Consider the following 15,800-nt stretch of genomic DNA (forward strand, 5'->3'; position numbering starts at 1 on the left):
CGCATCACACTGTTCACTCATGTTCAACTTGTGGTCTACTTGGACTCCTAGATCCCTTTCACACGTAGTTTCATTCAGCCAGGTGTCACCCATCCTATATCTGTGCATTTTATTTTTCCGCCCTAAGTGCAATACCTTACATTTCTCTGTGTTGAATTTCATTTTGTTAGCTTTGGCCCAGCTTTCTAGTCTATTCAGGTCATTTTGAATCTTGATCCTGTCCTCTGGGGTATTAGCTATTCCCCCTAATTTGGTGTCATCTGCAAATTTGATAAGTATGCTCCCAATTCTGTCATCCAGGTCATTGATAAAGATGTTGAATAGCACTGGGCCCAGGACAGAGCCCTGTGGGACCCCACTGGTCACTTCTCTCCAGGATGAAAAGGAGCCATTGTTGAGCACCCTTTGGGTTCGGCCGGTCAACCAATTACAGATCCATTTAACAGTTCCTTTGTCTAGCCCACATTTTACAAGCTTGTTTGCAAGAATGTCATGGGAAACCTTGTCAAAGGCCTTACTGAAATCAAGATATACTATATCCACAGCATTCCCTTCATCTACCAAGCTGGTAATTTTATCAAAGAAAGAGATTAGATTTGTCTGGCATGACTTGTTTCTCTGAAACCCATGTTGACTTTTTGTGATTATGGCATTGCCTTCTAGATGTTCACAGACTCTCTGTTTAATGATCTGCTCCAGAATCTTTCCTAGAACTGATGTCAGACTAACTGGACGATAATTGTTGGGATCCTCTTTTTTCCCCTTTTTGAAGATGGGGACAACGTTTGCCCTCCTCCAGTCTGCTGGGATCTCTCCTGTTCTCCAGGAGTTTTCAAATATGATTGCCAATGGCTCCGATATTACTTTTGCCAGTTCTTTTAATACCCTTGGATGGAGTTCATCTGGTCCCGGAGACTTAAATTCATTTAGATTAACAAGGTGTTCCTCTACTATCTCTTTACTTATTCTGTGCTGAAATTCCCCTATTCTGTCCTCTGCTCCATTATCCTCAGGTTGAGCACCTTTTGCCTTTTCTGAGAAGACTGAGGCAAAGAAGGTGTTGAGTAATTCTGCCTTTTCTCTATCTCCTGTTAGCATTTTGCCATCTTCTCCACGCAGTGGCCCTACCATTTCCTTCTTCTTCCTCTTGCTGCGGACATATCCAGAAAAGCCCTTTTTATTGTTCTTAACCTCTCTAGCAAGCCTGAGTTCATTCTGCGCTTTAGCTTTTCTGACTTTACCCCTACACATGCCTGGTGAATCTTCTCTGGGATTTACCCTAAACCTGAAAGGATTTTTTTGTGTGTGTGGTGATTAACCCTAACTCCAAAAATGGGCTCAACATCTTGTGTAGCTCCTTTTTCAGACTAAAATCTGGAGTGGATTCCTATGTGGAAATTTGAAGCTGCCAGTCTCCACTGGTATTTCCTCCACTAGGTGTTTGATGCTACCAGCAGTGGTTGAATCAGTCATTTTAGGCTGCAGCCCTAAGCCTATTTGCTAGAGTATTTAGAGCAAGAGTATTTAGGACTGAATATCAAACAGTGTCTGTCCAGTAACCACAGTTAAATCCATGGTTGATCCAGAGCCGTCAGACACACATCCAAGAATGTGTACACAGCATAGGTAGATGGCTATTAATATTTTTAAAAATTAGAATATATACTTACATGTGATAAAAAGCATTTAAAATATGGTACATTTAAAACAGCTCAGCTCTCTCTTAGAAGCCCTTCCCTTAAAAACCTTCAGTTCTAAATGTCTGACAGAAAAAAATAACTCTTCATCTGTTGAAGGAAGCAAGGGAAGGAGGGGACCATTCAAGTCTCCCTAGGAAGGAAACTCCAGAACCTGGGAGCAGCCACTGAGAAGGCCCTGTTGTACCTGTGAAGGTGGTAAGACTGAGGGCATGTCTACACAAGCCAAATGAACTGGTTTCTCCCTCTGCCACCCTCATGTCTTTATGATGCACGTCCAAAGGCTCAATTCGACTATGGACTGTCTTCATATGGGAAGGGCAGTTCTGCAGTGAATCTGGGCCATCCATGTATTAAATTAAAATTAAAAAACTCACAATTTTCTTCAAATGTTTCCAGAAAATCCAGAGCACTCCAAAGTAATACTGGGTGACTGTTTACACAGCATATTGCTGTGCCATCCATCCCTGCCCCCACTGATATGGGTCCCTCCTGCCAAGGTCACAACAAGACACCCAGCCATGTCATCGACACTGGGCATCTCATTTCTGATCTCAGAGGGAGCAACTCACACTGGCAGCAGTGGTGGGCAACACAGCAGAATGCTATGTAAACAGTCACCCAGTGTCTCTCCAGAATGTGCAAGTAATGTTGGGAATTCAGGGCAGCTTTGGGGCCAGAATACTTTGGGAACAGTCCAGAGTATTTTAGCCAATGTAGACCCACCCTGAGATAAGGCCTCTCCTGAGGATCTCAGGGACCAAGAAGGCTCGTACAAGAAGATAAGTCCGATCAGATAGTTATACCTAAGCTGTATACAGCTTTATAGATCATAACCAGCACTTTCACATGTACCCAGAAACATTAGCTACCATGGAGACTGTATCTTAAAACAAGGGTAGGACTCATGCAGTCTCCCTAATGTGTTTGGCCTGCAACTGACAGCTGTCCTGGACAGCATAGTCCAGTGGTTCCCAAACTTTGGACCTTCATATGTTTTGGACTTCAGCTCCCAGAATTCCTGAATGCAGACCAAGCTGGCTAGGATGTCTGCAGGATCAAAGTTCAGGAACCACTGGCATAGTCAGTAATGAAATATGCTGGAAGTTGTAGTTTAACAACATCTGGAGAGGTAATGATTCTCACTCTTGTCTCGAACCAAAGGGCCTGAAATGTGATTTGCTGATCATTCATCTTGCCTTGGTCCAGGCCTCAGAGGTAGAGAGGAACTGCTGGACCTCTTACCCTTTCCCTCCACCACTCCCTTCTCCTTTTGTGTCATGTCTTTTTAGATTGTAAGCCCGAGGGCAGGGAACCGTCTAATTAAAAAGATTGTATGTACAGCGCTGTGTAAATTTACAGCGCTTCATAAATAAAGGTTAATAATAATAATAATAATAATAATGTGGAGCTATTTTCCAATATACAGTGGTACCCCGGGTTACGAAAATAATTCGTTCCGCCGCCGCTTTCGTAACCCGAAAGGCTTCGTAAGCCGAAAAACCCATAGGCGCTAATGGGGAAAAGCCGCGGTTTGGTGCGAAATAGCGCCGAAAAGCACCAAAAGTTTTTTCGTAACCCGAAAAAACGTTCGTAACGCGGAACAGTTTTTTTAAATAGATTTTTTTCGTAACCCGGAAATTTCGTAAGGCGGCGCATTCGTATCCCGGGGTACCACTGTATTCTAGAGTTTTTACACCCTAACCCAATGTCACTTCATCTTTAGTTTCTCCACTGGTACTAGTTTCAATGAATTGAATGAAAACTAAGGAGCTTATCACATGAATTTTAAAAGCATTTCAAGCCTCCTGGGCTGGAGCCGGGATGCTGGATGGAGGCGAGGATTATTGCATGCTAAATTGCTGCCTAATCACCGCCCGCCATCAGCCCCGGTCCCAGCCGTGCTCCACCAGCACTTCAAAAAAGTGCTGGCAGAGCACAGCAGGGACATGGCTTGCACCCAGGCTGATGGCGGGCAGCAATTAGGCAGTGATTTGGCATGCAATAATCCTCGCCTCTATCCCGCGTCCCTGCTTGAAACGCTTTTAAAGTTCATGTGATAAGGTCTTAATACTGTACAGTTTGGGAAGCCCTGTGGCTTGACTGTTCAGAGGTATCCAGATAATTAAACAAAGAAAACATGCATCCCCTCCCACACTGATATTTAGAAGTGTCATGTGAGGACTCCCTTAACCTAAGATTTATGGGCCAAAACCTGAGCCCCAGTGACGACCCTTGGGATGTCATGGAGGCAGGCCCTGGTGGTATTACAAGGGAAAGCCTCTGATGCATAAACATCAACCACAGTTGCAAAATGTTTGTCACTTAAGTTAAAAACAAACATAAAGTCTAACTAATGAGGAAGATATATAAACACACACTTTTCAAGATGTCGCTCTTACTATGAGATTCCTCCCCCTTTCCCCTGAACTGGAGAAGAGAGACCAGGCCTGATACCTGGGAACCCTGTATGATATTCTATGAGTCTTAAAGGAATAGTAGATTACAGTATATATGACTGTTGGTTTTTATTCCCCATACAGTCCAATACTAAAACGAAGTCCTGATATCACCAAATCACCGCTAACAAAATCAGAGCAGCTTCTGAGAATAGATGACCATGACTTCAGCATGCGACCTGGTTTTGGAGGTATGAAGCATGCAATTCAATTGATATTTTCTTTTCCTCTCTGCATTTCCTTGAAAATACACTATATACTAATTTTTTTAAGCAAAAGAAATCTATTGTCTGGGTTCTGTTGGTTGTCTCAACAAGGACAGATCTACTGCTGATTTGTAAGTCAACATTTATGTAAATCTCACTTATCCAGTGAGTCTACTCTAATTGAAACCAACAGTAGGATTCATTTCTGTGAAAGTAGCCAAGTAAAAGCGTTCCCTTGTTTTGAAAGCAAAATGACTTTTTGCCTAAGTTTTTCCCAAAGATACGTTTGCTGCATTTACTTGAAAAAAGGTAGCAGACCCATACTCTGTCATTAGATGGATTAAGAAGTGTAAATCTTTTGTTAAAGCTAGAGAATAGCACCTTTGGCAATATTTATTGCACAATGTCATAGCTGTTTCATCATGGCTCTGCTATAAGAGCATCCCTTTTCATTGATGGGAAACACCAGTAAGAAGGTCCCAAACACACTGCTGTAGCATTTCTCCTCATGTGATAACTTCCTGACATGGCTGTTCTGGTATTGGGTAGTCAGGTGTCGCCTCCCTGCTCCCCCATTCCTATTCCAAAGCAGGCTTTTCCCTGTTCCCCCAGCCTGCCAAAGAAGAAATGACTGTCTGCTTACAAGGAGACATTCTTATTCTTTCTTTGGCAGGAGGGAAGCTGGCAGGTCAGTGAGGTGGCAATAAGGGGGGGGGGGGGGAGATGAAGAAGGGAAAGTGCAGGGACCCTTGATAGCACAAAAAGCCCTGTTGTGCTATTGAAGAGAGGTATAATAATAAAAGCTGCAAAACTGTGTGTTTTTTTTGTTTTCTTTTTATTAACACGATTGTGGCAAGACCAAAGTGGGAATGAGGCTCATGTGATAAAGTTCTAAATTAGATGCCTTAGGCAGCTGACTTTGCATGCCATGAAAGGGCAGCAATTTTGATCAGTTTCATTTGTCATTGTTGTACATGTACACTCAGACAATAGTGCTTAGGGATCTCTCCTTTTCTGGCCTCAGATACTAAAATTATCTTGGCCAGCCTTGGATATGATGTACCTTTAATCGGGGAGGAAGAAGCCATTTGCTGTTCCACCTCACACACCAAAATGTCTAAGGCCAGCCCATCTTGCACATTTTACAAGGTGCACATTAGCTTCTGGATAAGCAGAAATATAATAAGAGCAGTTTTACCTTATGTCACTCCTCTAATGTTGAGAACTGGGCCTCCTGAATTTCTAGTTGCCATTAAATTATTTAAACACATCAGAGGCTGAACAGAGGCCAGGGCAAAACATGGCAAGCAACCGACATAACCTATTTACTTGTGCAAAGTAGTAGCGTATTTTAAACGTTAAATGCTTGACTTTTATTTATTTATTTTTAAATAGATAAATGTGTCAGAGCTCAAGCCTTCTTTGAACTAATGTTTGTTGGTGAATCTTGGGGAAAGGGAAGGGTTTTTAGTGGGGAAGAGAAAAGACTAAAATTAGATGCATGTTTCCATGTTAAAAGGGTAAGTGCCAGAATTTCAATCAGATGTTGACCCTGCTCAAATTAAGGCAGTTTTATTTACAAACTTATTTATCTTACTAAGCCTACAACCCCATACATACTTACCTAAGACTTTAAGTCTACTGAGCTCAATGGGATTTAGTAAGACCTATGTCAAAATAGACATGTGCTGATTGTCTTAAGTTGCTTTTCAGTTTGGTCCTCCCATGTTCATCCTGCTGCCTGTTTGAGGTTTTTGGGTTTTTTCACAAACATGGTGCCAAGCAATCCTTTTTTAAGTTCTGTGAGCATATTTTCATTTTATTTTGCTGGGTAGATTAGTTCTTCCAATCCATCTGAGGGTGCTTTGCTTTTTTAGAGAAGTCTTAGCTTGCAGAGGAGAATTTTTTTACAAGGTGCTCTAGTTTACTTCCAGGATAACTTCCAGATCTGTAGAAGATTCAAAATGCTTTTGTTTACTTGTGTAAAGATGACCTAGATGTTTCATTTCACATGTACAAACTATTAGTTTTGCATTTTTAAAATCTCTGTAGCATGTTGAATTATTATTATTCTTTTCATGTGATTTATGCCTCTGGTATCACATTTTCTATTAAAGAGGTAATGCTCTAGAACACATCTACTTCATTAACAGAGGTGTCCATGTATTGCTAAAAAGAAAATGATTTGTAATTGGACCACTTTTAGAGAAAAATACAAAAGCTTGGGAAAGTTGCCTTTTTAAAATGCTAATTCCCACAATCCTTTAGCTAGCATGGCCAGTAACCATGCTGGCTTGGAGCTTTGGGAGGAGTTACAGTCCAAAAAAGGAATGTTTCCAAGCACTGATGTGCTTCCATCCCCTGGAGCTGAATTAGGGAAGTTACTTTTAAGAAGAATGTATGTAGTGTCATACTAATAGGCACTCATAACTGAGTAGTGATCGGATGATGTTCTTGGATCCAGACCACTGCTCAGTTATGGATGGTTTCAGCATGTCCCTATATTCATTCTTTTTCAAAGTAACTTCCAAAGCTGTGCCCTGGAGTAGTGTTTCAAATTATTTACCCATCCATGTTCCCGGGGGGGGGGGGAGCAGGCTGGTGTACCTTCTATGAATATTAAATTTCGGGGCATTAAGCTTAACCTTTTCCTGATGAAATCTCTCTGGTCAGCTCATATTTCTCTGCAGCCAGCTGTGAAATCCCCCTGAGGCTTACCTCATTGCAGCCATGCTGGTGTGCATGTCCTGTGGATATGGGTATCTAATATGTAATCAACTAATGCATCATTTCACTGACCTACAGAAGGAATAGTTCAAAACGGAAGAATATTTAGAGAGTTCCAAGTTAGTATTTCACTGTTATCACTGCAGTTGTGTCTTGTCAGCAGTCAAAACCAGGCTTTTAGAGCAGAGGATTAGGAAAACATGCTTCCTTATGGGCCCAGTGGATTAAAAGAACATTGTAATTTATCTACCCTTTCCTGGCTGACAGATGGTCAGTCAAGTCCAAATATTATACCCCTAGATGGGGAATGTTCATTATTACTAAATGCTCTGTGTACATATTCAATTAATAGTAAAAGGATTTTAGTTTCAGGATTGTTCATTAGGGGGAGCAATGTTTATGCTTTTAGTAAATGTCATGTTCTGTAATTGCAGTGTTAACTCCTGTAGAAGGATCTGTGTAAGTATTTCACAAAGATCATCCTTACTGGAACAAGAAATCTAACATTTTAAGCTTTCAGTGGGGAAGCCATAAGTGGCAAACCTAGACATATAGCAACAATGCACTAGAAGTATTAGTTATAAAAAATGAAATGAGAAGGGGTTATTTGAGGGCAGAAGGAGGAGGAGACACACAGACACACAAATGGAAAGAGGGTATGGACATGTAAATGGCCCAAAGTGACATGTTTTGACATTAAATTAAACTGATTGAATTGGCACCTGTTGTCAGTCTGGATGGAGCCATGTATGTGTGTGTGTGTGTGGGGGGGGGTTCCTTCATGTTACCTGTCAACTTATGGTGACCCTATTAATTTCATAGCATTTTCTTAGGCAAGGAACGTTAGGAGGCAATTTTGCCAATTCCTTTCTCTGAATTATAGCCTACACTACCTATTGACACTCTTCCATCCAAGTACTAACCAGGGCTGACCATGCTTAGCATCCAAGATCAGACAGGATCTGGTGCCTTTGGGTTTTTAGGCCCCACAGATGAGCCCTTTGGCTCATTAGGCCCAGGGATGAACACTTAGGTTCATATATATATATATATATATATATATATATATATCTCCAATCATATAATTATGCATATAAATTATGGAATGCAGTCTGCCCTTCTTATACTGTACACTGATTTTTTATACACGGATTCAAGCATCCACGGTTCAAAAATGTTCAAAAAAAAGTATAAATTTCAAATATCAAACCTTGATTTTCCGTTTTTTATAAGGAACACCATTTTGGTATGTCATTATATTTAATGGGACTTGAGCATTCACGGATTTTGTTATCCACGAGGGATCTTGGGACCAAACCCCAGCGTATGACAAGGGTCCACTGTACCTTTTCTTTGGAGGCCTGATTGGTGCCAACAGTGGTATCATTGTGGGGCCAAGTCAAATCATGGCTTTTTAATAAAGTCTTTGGGGCCTAACTGTTTTTATCCAATTTGCACATGTGCTAATGGTTGGCATTGTTTTAAATTGTTTTAATCGGTTCTAAATTGTCTAGTTTTAACCAGTAAATGATTTAATATATTTTTACTCTTTTCGAATTATTGTTTAGAATTGTTCTGAATAAATACAGATTTTATTGTACGCGCCCTGAGAGCCTCAAATACAGGACAAGATATAAATAACTTAATTACAGTCAGCCCTTCTTATACACAGATTATTTTATACACGGATTCAAACATCCACAGTTTGAAAATGTTCAAAAAAAGTATAAATTTCAAATATCAAACCTTGATTTTCCACTTTTTATAAGTTTCCATTTTGCTATGTCATTATATTTAATGGGACTTGAGCATCCACGGATTTTGTTATCCATGGGGGATCTTGGAACCAAACCCCAACGTATAACAAGGGTCCACTGTAATAAATAAGTTTAGTTTGTTCCTCAGCAGTGGCATCAGCACAAACTACTTCTTCCTCTGCTATTTTTTGCTTTCTTTCTGTTTGAAAGAACCTTTCTGATGGTTTGCATGCTATGTCTCCTGTTTCCATAGGCCCTGCAATTCCTGTTGGAGTAGATGTACAAGTTGAAAGCTTGGATAGTATTTCAGAGGTTGACATGGTAAGTGCCGGATGGTGACTCAGATTTTTTCTTCCTAAATTGTAATTAATATTTTAGGATAAAGCCATATATTAATAAATGAATGGAGCATGTTGTTTTGCAGCTCCTTGCTTTGCCAAGTGGTAAGATGTTTCAGGAAATCAGCCTTGCTTGGAGAAAGTACTGACAATTTATTTAACATACTTGTAATATTTGCTTACAAATAGGCATGTTAAGCATAGAGGTCCAGTCATGTATCACTAAGCTTGCAAATTGGCATCAGTTTCCTCAAAAGCAAACAGTGCACTCCTGAAGCCAGGAGATGAATATGCAACTAGCATTACAGTTCAGAATTCTCCCAGGCCTTGAACTTTCCAGGCCAAAATCTGAGAGCTAGGGCCAGCCCTCCCCATGTATTGAGTGCCAACCACAGTTGCTCACAGTTTGTCCTTCAACACCCCCCCCCCACCTATATTTTCCTGTCTGGAAATTAAGGCAGAAATCTCAACTAAAGGGGCTTTCCCTAAATAAAGAAAATATTTTTATTCATAAACTGCGCTGAGTGGGTGGGAGGGGGGCACAACCTCCGTATGTAGATGTAAAATGCGGTCCCGAGAGTAAAAAAATTTGAGTATCACTGATCTAAGCCAAACTAAGTGATATAAGAATGGATCCTAGCCTTGTCTTTCTTCTTTTAATTCAGTACTGAAGATGCTTCAGATTATGCATAATTTCTGTGCTTGTTTGTATTTGAAGATACAGACTCTTGATTAAAACTGTAGAGCAAAAAATACTAAATGTCTTTTTATTTACTAAAATGTCTATACTTATACATGAGTACATACAGAAAGTAAATACAGATACCACCTGGAGAGTCTTTGTAAGCTGTAGCAACAAAGCAATTAAACTTGCAAACTGTAGCAAGCTTTAGCTCTCCTGATCTACTACCCAGGCTGGAGATGCATATAGGACTTTATCAGATGGGGGGAAATCAGGGGAGAATTGGGGGTTTAAAAGGGCATTATCCCAGGACATTTAGGCCTGTTACAGACTGCCAAAATAAAGCTGCTTCGGGTCTCTTTGGAGGTATGCTATTTAAATGATGCATGGGTCCTAAGAGTCCTGAGTTCACATCAAAGCCACACTCCATTCCTAAGCACCGGAGTGCAGCTTTTGGTGCAGCTTCCAGATTCTTAGGATGCATGCATCATTTAAATAGCATACCTCCAAAGAGATCCGAAGCAGCTTTATTTTGGCAGTCTGTAACAGGCCACTATTAGGGTTAGAGCTAGCCTCCTGTCCTGTGTCAAATAATTGGTTTGTGCAATTTTAGCTCTTTTGAAAGGGCCTGGAAACAGCCTAAGACATGTTGCTGCTTGAGGCAAAGGACAAGATACTTCATTCCATATACAAAATTTGACAGATCTGGCAGCTATCATGGTGGGTGTGGGGTTGTTCCAGGCTGGATGGGTAGGAAAGGGAGGTGATGGCAGCAAGGGCAAGCACAATTTCCTTTCCTTTTGGGGAAAGGGAGGAGGCTATGGTGGTGGCTGCCGCCACTGCCTTCACTATTTTCCTTTCCCAGCCCAGCTAGCAACCCTGCCAGGCCCAAAAGGGGCTGCTGGGCAGTAGCAGCATCCCAAACCCACCATGCCAGAGGCAGTCTGGCTGGCAGAAGTGGGTGGCTGGCGTGTGTGGCAGGCAGCCTGGGGGTGACAGCATGAGTTAACACATGGCAAGTGAATAACAGAAAGATGGGAAATTAAAATGTGGCGTGTATTTATTTCCTACAAACTGAGGACGATTTCTTCCTTTCTAGCAGACCTATCGCAGCAGACTTTTCCAGCAATATTGATTAAATGTTTTTTTCCAAAATGTTGCATTATATTAATTTTTTGACCAAAAGCTTTCATTTATTATTTTTATTTATTTATTTCAAGGATTTATATTCTGCCTGTCTCCCACAATGGGAGTTTGGACTGTATTTCATTTCATGCAATGTGCTGTGTATGTTGTAATGATGTGGGTATATTTGTTCTTAGCTTGTTTTATGTATTACATGGAACTAAGCAGTACTTTTTATTAAATTAAATAATATTTATTAAATTAAATAGTATTTATTTTAAAAATACTAACATGAATGAAATGTTTCCTTTCTCAATTTTTGCTTTATGTCAGGACTTCACTATGACGCTCTATCTGAGACATTATTGGAAAGACGAAAGATTATCCTTTCCGAGTACCAACAACCAAAGCATGACCTTTGATGGCAGGCTTGTGAAAAAGATCTGGGTGCCTGACATGTTCTTTGTACATTCCAAACGCTCTTTTATCCATGACACCACAACAGATAACGTCATGTTGCGGGTCCAGCCAGATGGAAAAGTACTTTATAGCTTGAGGTAAAGTGAAACCTACTGTGATCTTTGCCTTAGCTTCTGGAAATATGCTGAAATGCAAGGGGTGAGAAATGTTGTTTTGGCTTTTTTGGATTACAGCATCCAGATTCCTGTAGCCACCATGACTACTGGTCATACTGACTAGAGAATTCTGAAAGTTGTAATCCAAAATTCCCCATCTCTGGTTAAAACGTTGCCTGTATTATTTTGTGTGGATCGGCCAAGCCATTGTATTCTCCATCACCATGTGTAGATGTGAGAGCTGGAGAATAACAAAAAAAAAGTTGATAGGAATAAAATTAATTCATTTGAAATGTGCTGCAGAGAAAATTACTGAAAATGCCATGGATGGCCATGAAGGCAAACAAATGAGTTCTGGAACAGATCAAGCCTGAACTCTCCCTGGAAGCCTAGATGACTACAATTGGGGCTGTCATACTTTGGCCACATCATGAGGAAAAATGAATTATTAGAAAAGACAATGATGCTAGAAAAGGTAGAAGGCAGTAGAAAGAGAGGAAAGACACATGCCAGATGGCTAGACTCAGTCAGGGAGGACACAAGCCTGAGTCTACAGAACTTGAATAAAGAGGTTGAGAACATATAGTCTTGGCGTTGTCTCATCCACAGGGTCGCCATGAGTTGAAGTCAACTCGAGGGCGGTTAACAACAATTATTTTGTCCATGTACTGTATTCTTGTGGAGAATCCATAAATCAGTTAAGCATTTCAAGATTAGCAAATGTAAAAATAAGTGTGTACCCCCAACACAACCCATACTCAAACTGCAAAATGGTAGTCATACATGGAGAGTCATTTGGTGGATTGAGCCTGGATTGGGTACAGATTTTGAGACAGGGTCCCCTAGGCAAGATGCCTTTGATGGAGTTTCCTAGTTCCTCATCCTTATCATTGGTGACTATTTGGGTTTTTTTTCCCCCCTTGCACTAGGCTCAATTTTCAGGATACACTCCTGTTTCTTCTTGCTCTTGTCACTGCTCCCACACTTGGGGAGGGCAGATGAATAGATGGCAATAGCAGAGAGTGCTAGGCCACAAGGATGAGATCTAGGGCTCTGCAGAAAACTCCAACCTGTGTCATTGTACAGCAGACAGACTCAAACCTGATAGACTTTGGTGCCAGTGCTCATCTGAGCTGCATATCTGTCAACATTTGCTAGAGTCTTGTTGATGTGCTGTTGTTGTGTACTTTCAAGTCATTTCTGACTTATGGCAACCCTAAGGCAAACTTATCACAGGGTTTTCTTGGCAACGTTTGTTCAGAGAAGGCTTGCCATTGCCTTCCCTTGAGGCTGAGATCATGTCACTTGCCCAAGGTCAACCAGTGGGTTTCATGGCTCAGCAGAGAATTCAACCCTGGCATCCAGAATCACAGTCCAACACTTTTGGTGTGGTATGATGATATAAAATACAACAACAAATGACAATTCAGACTTGCATTATCACAACTTAGCTTTTCGGTCATTACTGAGTATTTTCGGGTACTCAGTTAAGGACCAGACCAGGTTAGGTGGGCGGGGGGGGGGGGGGTGTTGCCTTGATTCATAAGAACACCCTTTCCTTCGCCAGGAACCATGTCCGACGAACTACCTATATCGAGTGTATTTACCTGACCCTGAAGGCCAGAGATAGTTTAGGGATTCTGTTGGTTTACTGGCCACCCCGTGCGCTAACAGACTCCCTGGCCGAGCTCACACAGCTGGTCTCGGAGCTGATTTTGGACTCCCCTAGGCTTCTTGTCCTGGGGGACATCAACATCCCCTTCGAGGCCAGCCAAGGTCCATCTGGTGCGGCTCGGGAGTTCATGGCTACCATGACTGCCATGGGCCTATCCCAATTGGTCTCAGGGCCTACACACTCTGCTGGTAATACACTTGATGTGGTCTTTTGTACGGACATGGAGAATCCATGGGCGGAGGTAACCAATATCTCCGCTTTGTCATAGACGGACCATTTCCTGGTTGAGGCTAAATTCAAGGCTTCTACCCAGATCCCTCCCGGGGGTGGCGGACCTATTAGAATGGTCCACCCTCGAAGGCTGATGGAACCCAAAAGGTTCCAAGAGGCCCTAGAGGGGTATATGGTTGGAACTGACGGCGATTCTGTTGATGCCCTGACAAACATCTGGGACACTGACCTCTCCAGGGCTATACACAGTATCGCTCCCAAGCGTCCTCTCAGGCCCGCTTCCAAAAAACAGCCCTGGTACACGGAAGATCTCAGGGAAAGGAAGCGGGTTCTGCGACGACTAGAGCGCGACTGGCGAAGACATCGGGACTTAGCCGACAAGGCACTCCTAGACTCCCTTTTGAAGGCCTATGGAGTGGCAATAAGTGCAGCAAAGAATTCATTCTATGCTGCATGTATCGCGTCCACGGAGTCGCGTCCGGCAGAGCTGTTCAGGGTAGTGAGGGAGCTTACTCAGCTACCCTCCTCCCTGAACTCTGTTCTGGAACCATCCAAAGCCTGCTGTGACGAGTTTAATAACTTCTTCGCGGATAAAACCTCTTGGATAAGGGCTGACCTTGATGCCAGTATTTCTTCAGGATCCAGAATAGAGGTCTCCAGAGCTTCCGTGGACTCAATTGTACTGGATCATTTTGAGTCTGTGAGTACTGAGGAAGTGGACAAGATCCTTAGAAGTGTTAGGAAGACGACATGCTCGCTCGATCCCTGTCCCTCTTGGCTAGCTGCTCAGGGAGGCGCAGCTGTAACTAATATGTTACGTTGCATAATTAATTCATCTTTCAGGGAAGGGCGTTTTCCATCCAGCTTGAAATTGGCCATTGTAAAACCGCTGCTAAAAAAGCCCTCCCTAGACCCCCTGATTCATAATAATTATCGGCCTGTCTCGCTGCTGCCTTTTCTGGGGAAGGTGATCGAGAGGGCGGTTGCCATTCAGCTTCAATCGATCTTGAATGATACTGATTTTCTAGACCCATTTCAAACTGGCTTCCGGGCAGGCTATGGAGTTGAGACTGCCATGGTCGCCTTGGTCGATGATCTCCGTCTGGGCATGGACAGGGGTAGCATGTCCCTGTTAGTGCTCTTAGACATCTCAGCGGCTTTCGATACCATTGACCATGGTATCCTTCTGGAACGCCTGGGGGAGTTGGGAATTGGAGGCACTGCGCTCCAGTGGTTCCGTTCCTACCTCTCGGGTAGATTCCAGATGGTGCAGCTGGGGGACGTGTGCTCCAATAAGAGGGTGCTTACATCTGGCGTCCCTCAAGGAGCCATTCTGTCCCCCATGCTATTTAACATTTACATGAAACCGCTGGGAGAGATCATCCGGAGACATGGGGCGCGGTGTTATCAGTACGCTGATGACACCCAAATATGCTTCTCTGTGTCTCTGACTGATGCAGTGACCAGGGATGGCATCTCTCCTCTAGATGCCTGTCTGGAGTCAGTAATGGGCTGGATGAGGGAAAACAGACTCAGTTTGAATCCAGAGAAAACGGAAGTACTCGTGATAGGTTCCCCAGGCCCGGGGATGGAAATATGTCCACCTGTCCTGAACAGGGTCACGCTCCCCCTGAAGGACTCTGTTTGCAGCCTGGGGGTGCTCCTGGACTCGTCGCTCCACCTTACATCTCAGGTGGATGCGACAGTCAGGAGCACTTGTTATCAGCTTCGGCTGATATGCCAGCTGCGACCCTACCTGGGCCGGGGGGACCTTGAAACGGTGGTACATGCTCTGGTAACCTCTCGGTTGGATTTCTGTAATGCGCTCTACATGGGGCAACCCTTGTACCAAACCCGGAAGCTTCAACTGGTGCAGAACATGGCAGCCAGGCTGGTCACTGGATGCCCCAGGACCAGCCATATAACACCTGTTTTACAAGATCTACATTGGCTGCCCATTCGCTTCTGGGCGCAATACAAGGTGTTGGTTATCACCTATAAAGCCCTAAATGGCTTGGGCCCAGGGTACTTGGAGGACCACCTCTCCCCATATAATCCGCGCCGCACTGTCAGGTCGGCCGGGAAGCAACTGTTAAGAGTTCCAAATATGAAACATTCTGTGTCTGCACAAAGGGCTTTTTCCAGCTCGGCCCCACAGCTCTGGAACTCTCTTCCCGATGAGCTCCGCTCGGCTAGCTCCCTCGACATATTCAGGAAGAGGTTAAAAACCTTCCTCTTCAAACAGGCTTTCCCCCAGACAATGTAACATCCACTCTCCCCCCGATGTATTGATGCACCTGCACTTTCGCTAGCTATTGTTATGGTTTT

At 42.9% G+C, this 15,800-nt stretch overlaps 1 protein-coding gene across 4 annotated transcripts in view; it reads left to right on the top strand.

Moving 5' to 3' along the window:
- LOC149311302 (gamma-aminobutyric acid receptor subunit rho-1) overlaps positions 1-15,800 on the top strand; it is an 81,599-nt gene that overhangs the window by 47,631 nt on the left and 18,168 nt on the right. For all 4 annotated transcript variants that reach the window (XM_089530752.1, XM_089530748.1, XM_089530751.1 and 1 more), the window contains exons 3-5: positions 4,241-4,347; positions 9,100-9,167; positions 11,325-11,548. In XM_089530752.1, the coding sequence (XP_089386878.1) occupies positions 4,329-4,347; positions 9,100-9,167; positions 11,325-11,548 (311 nt within the window). In that variant the 5' untranslated portion in view covers positions 4,241-4,328. The remainder of the gene's footprint in view (positions 1-4,240; positions 4,348-9,099; positions 9,168-11,324; positions 11,549-15,800) is intronic.

The sequence above is a fragment of the Sceloporus occidentalis genome, unplaced genomic scaffold (assembly GCF_023333645.1).
Source record: "Sceloporus occidentalis isolate IW3139 unplaced genomic scaffold, rSceOcc1.0.p SCAF_6, whole genome shotgun sequence".
Classification (NCBI taxonomy): Eukaryota; Metazoa; Chordata; class Lepidosauria; order Squamata; family Phrynosomatidae; genus Sceloporus; species Sceloporus occidentalis.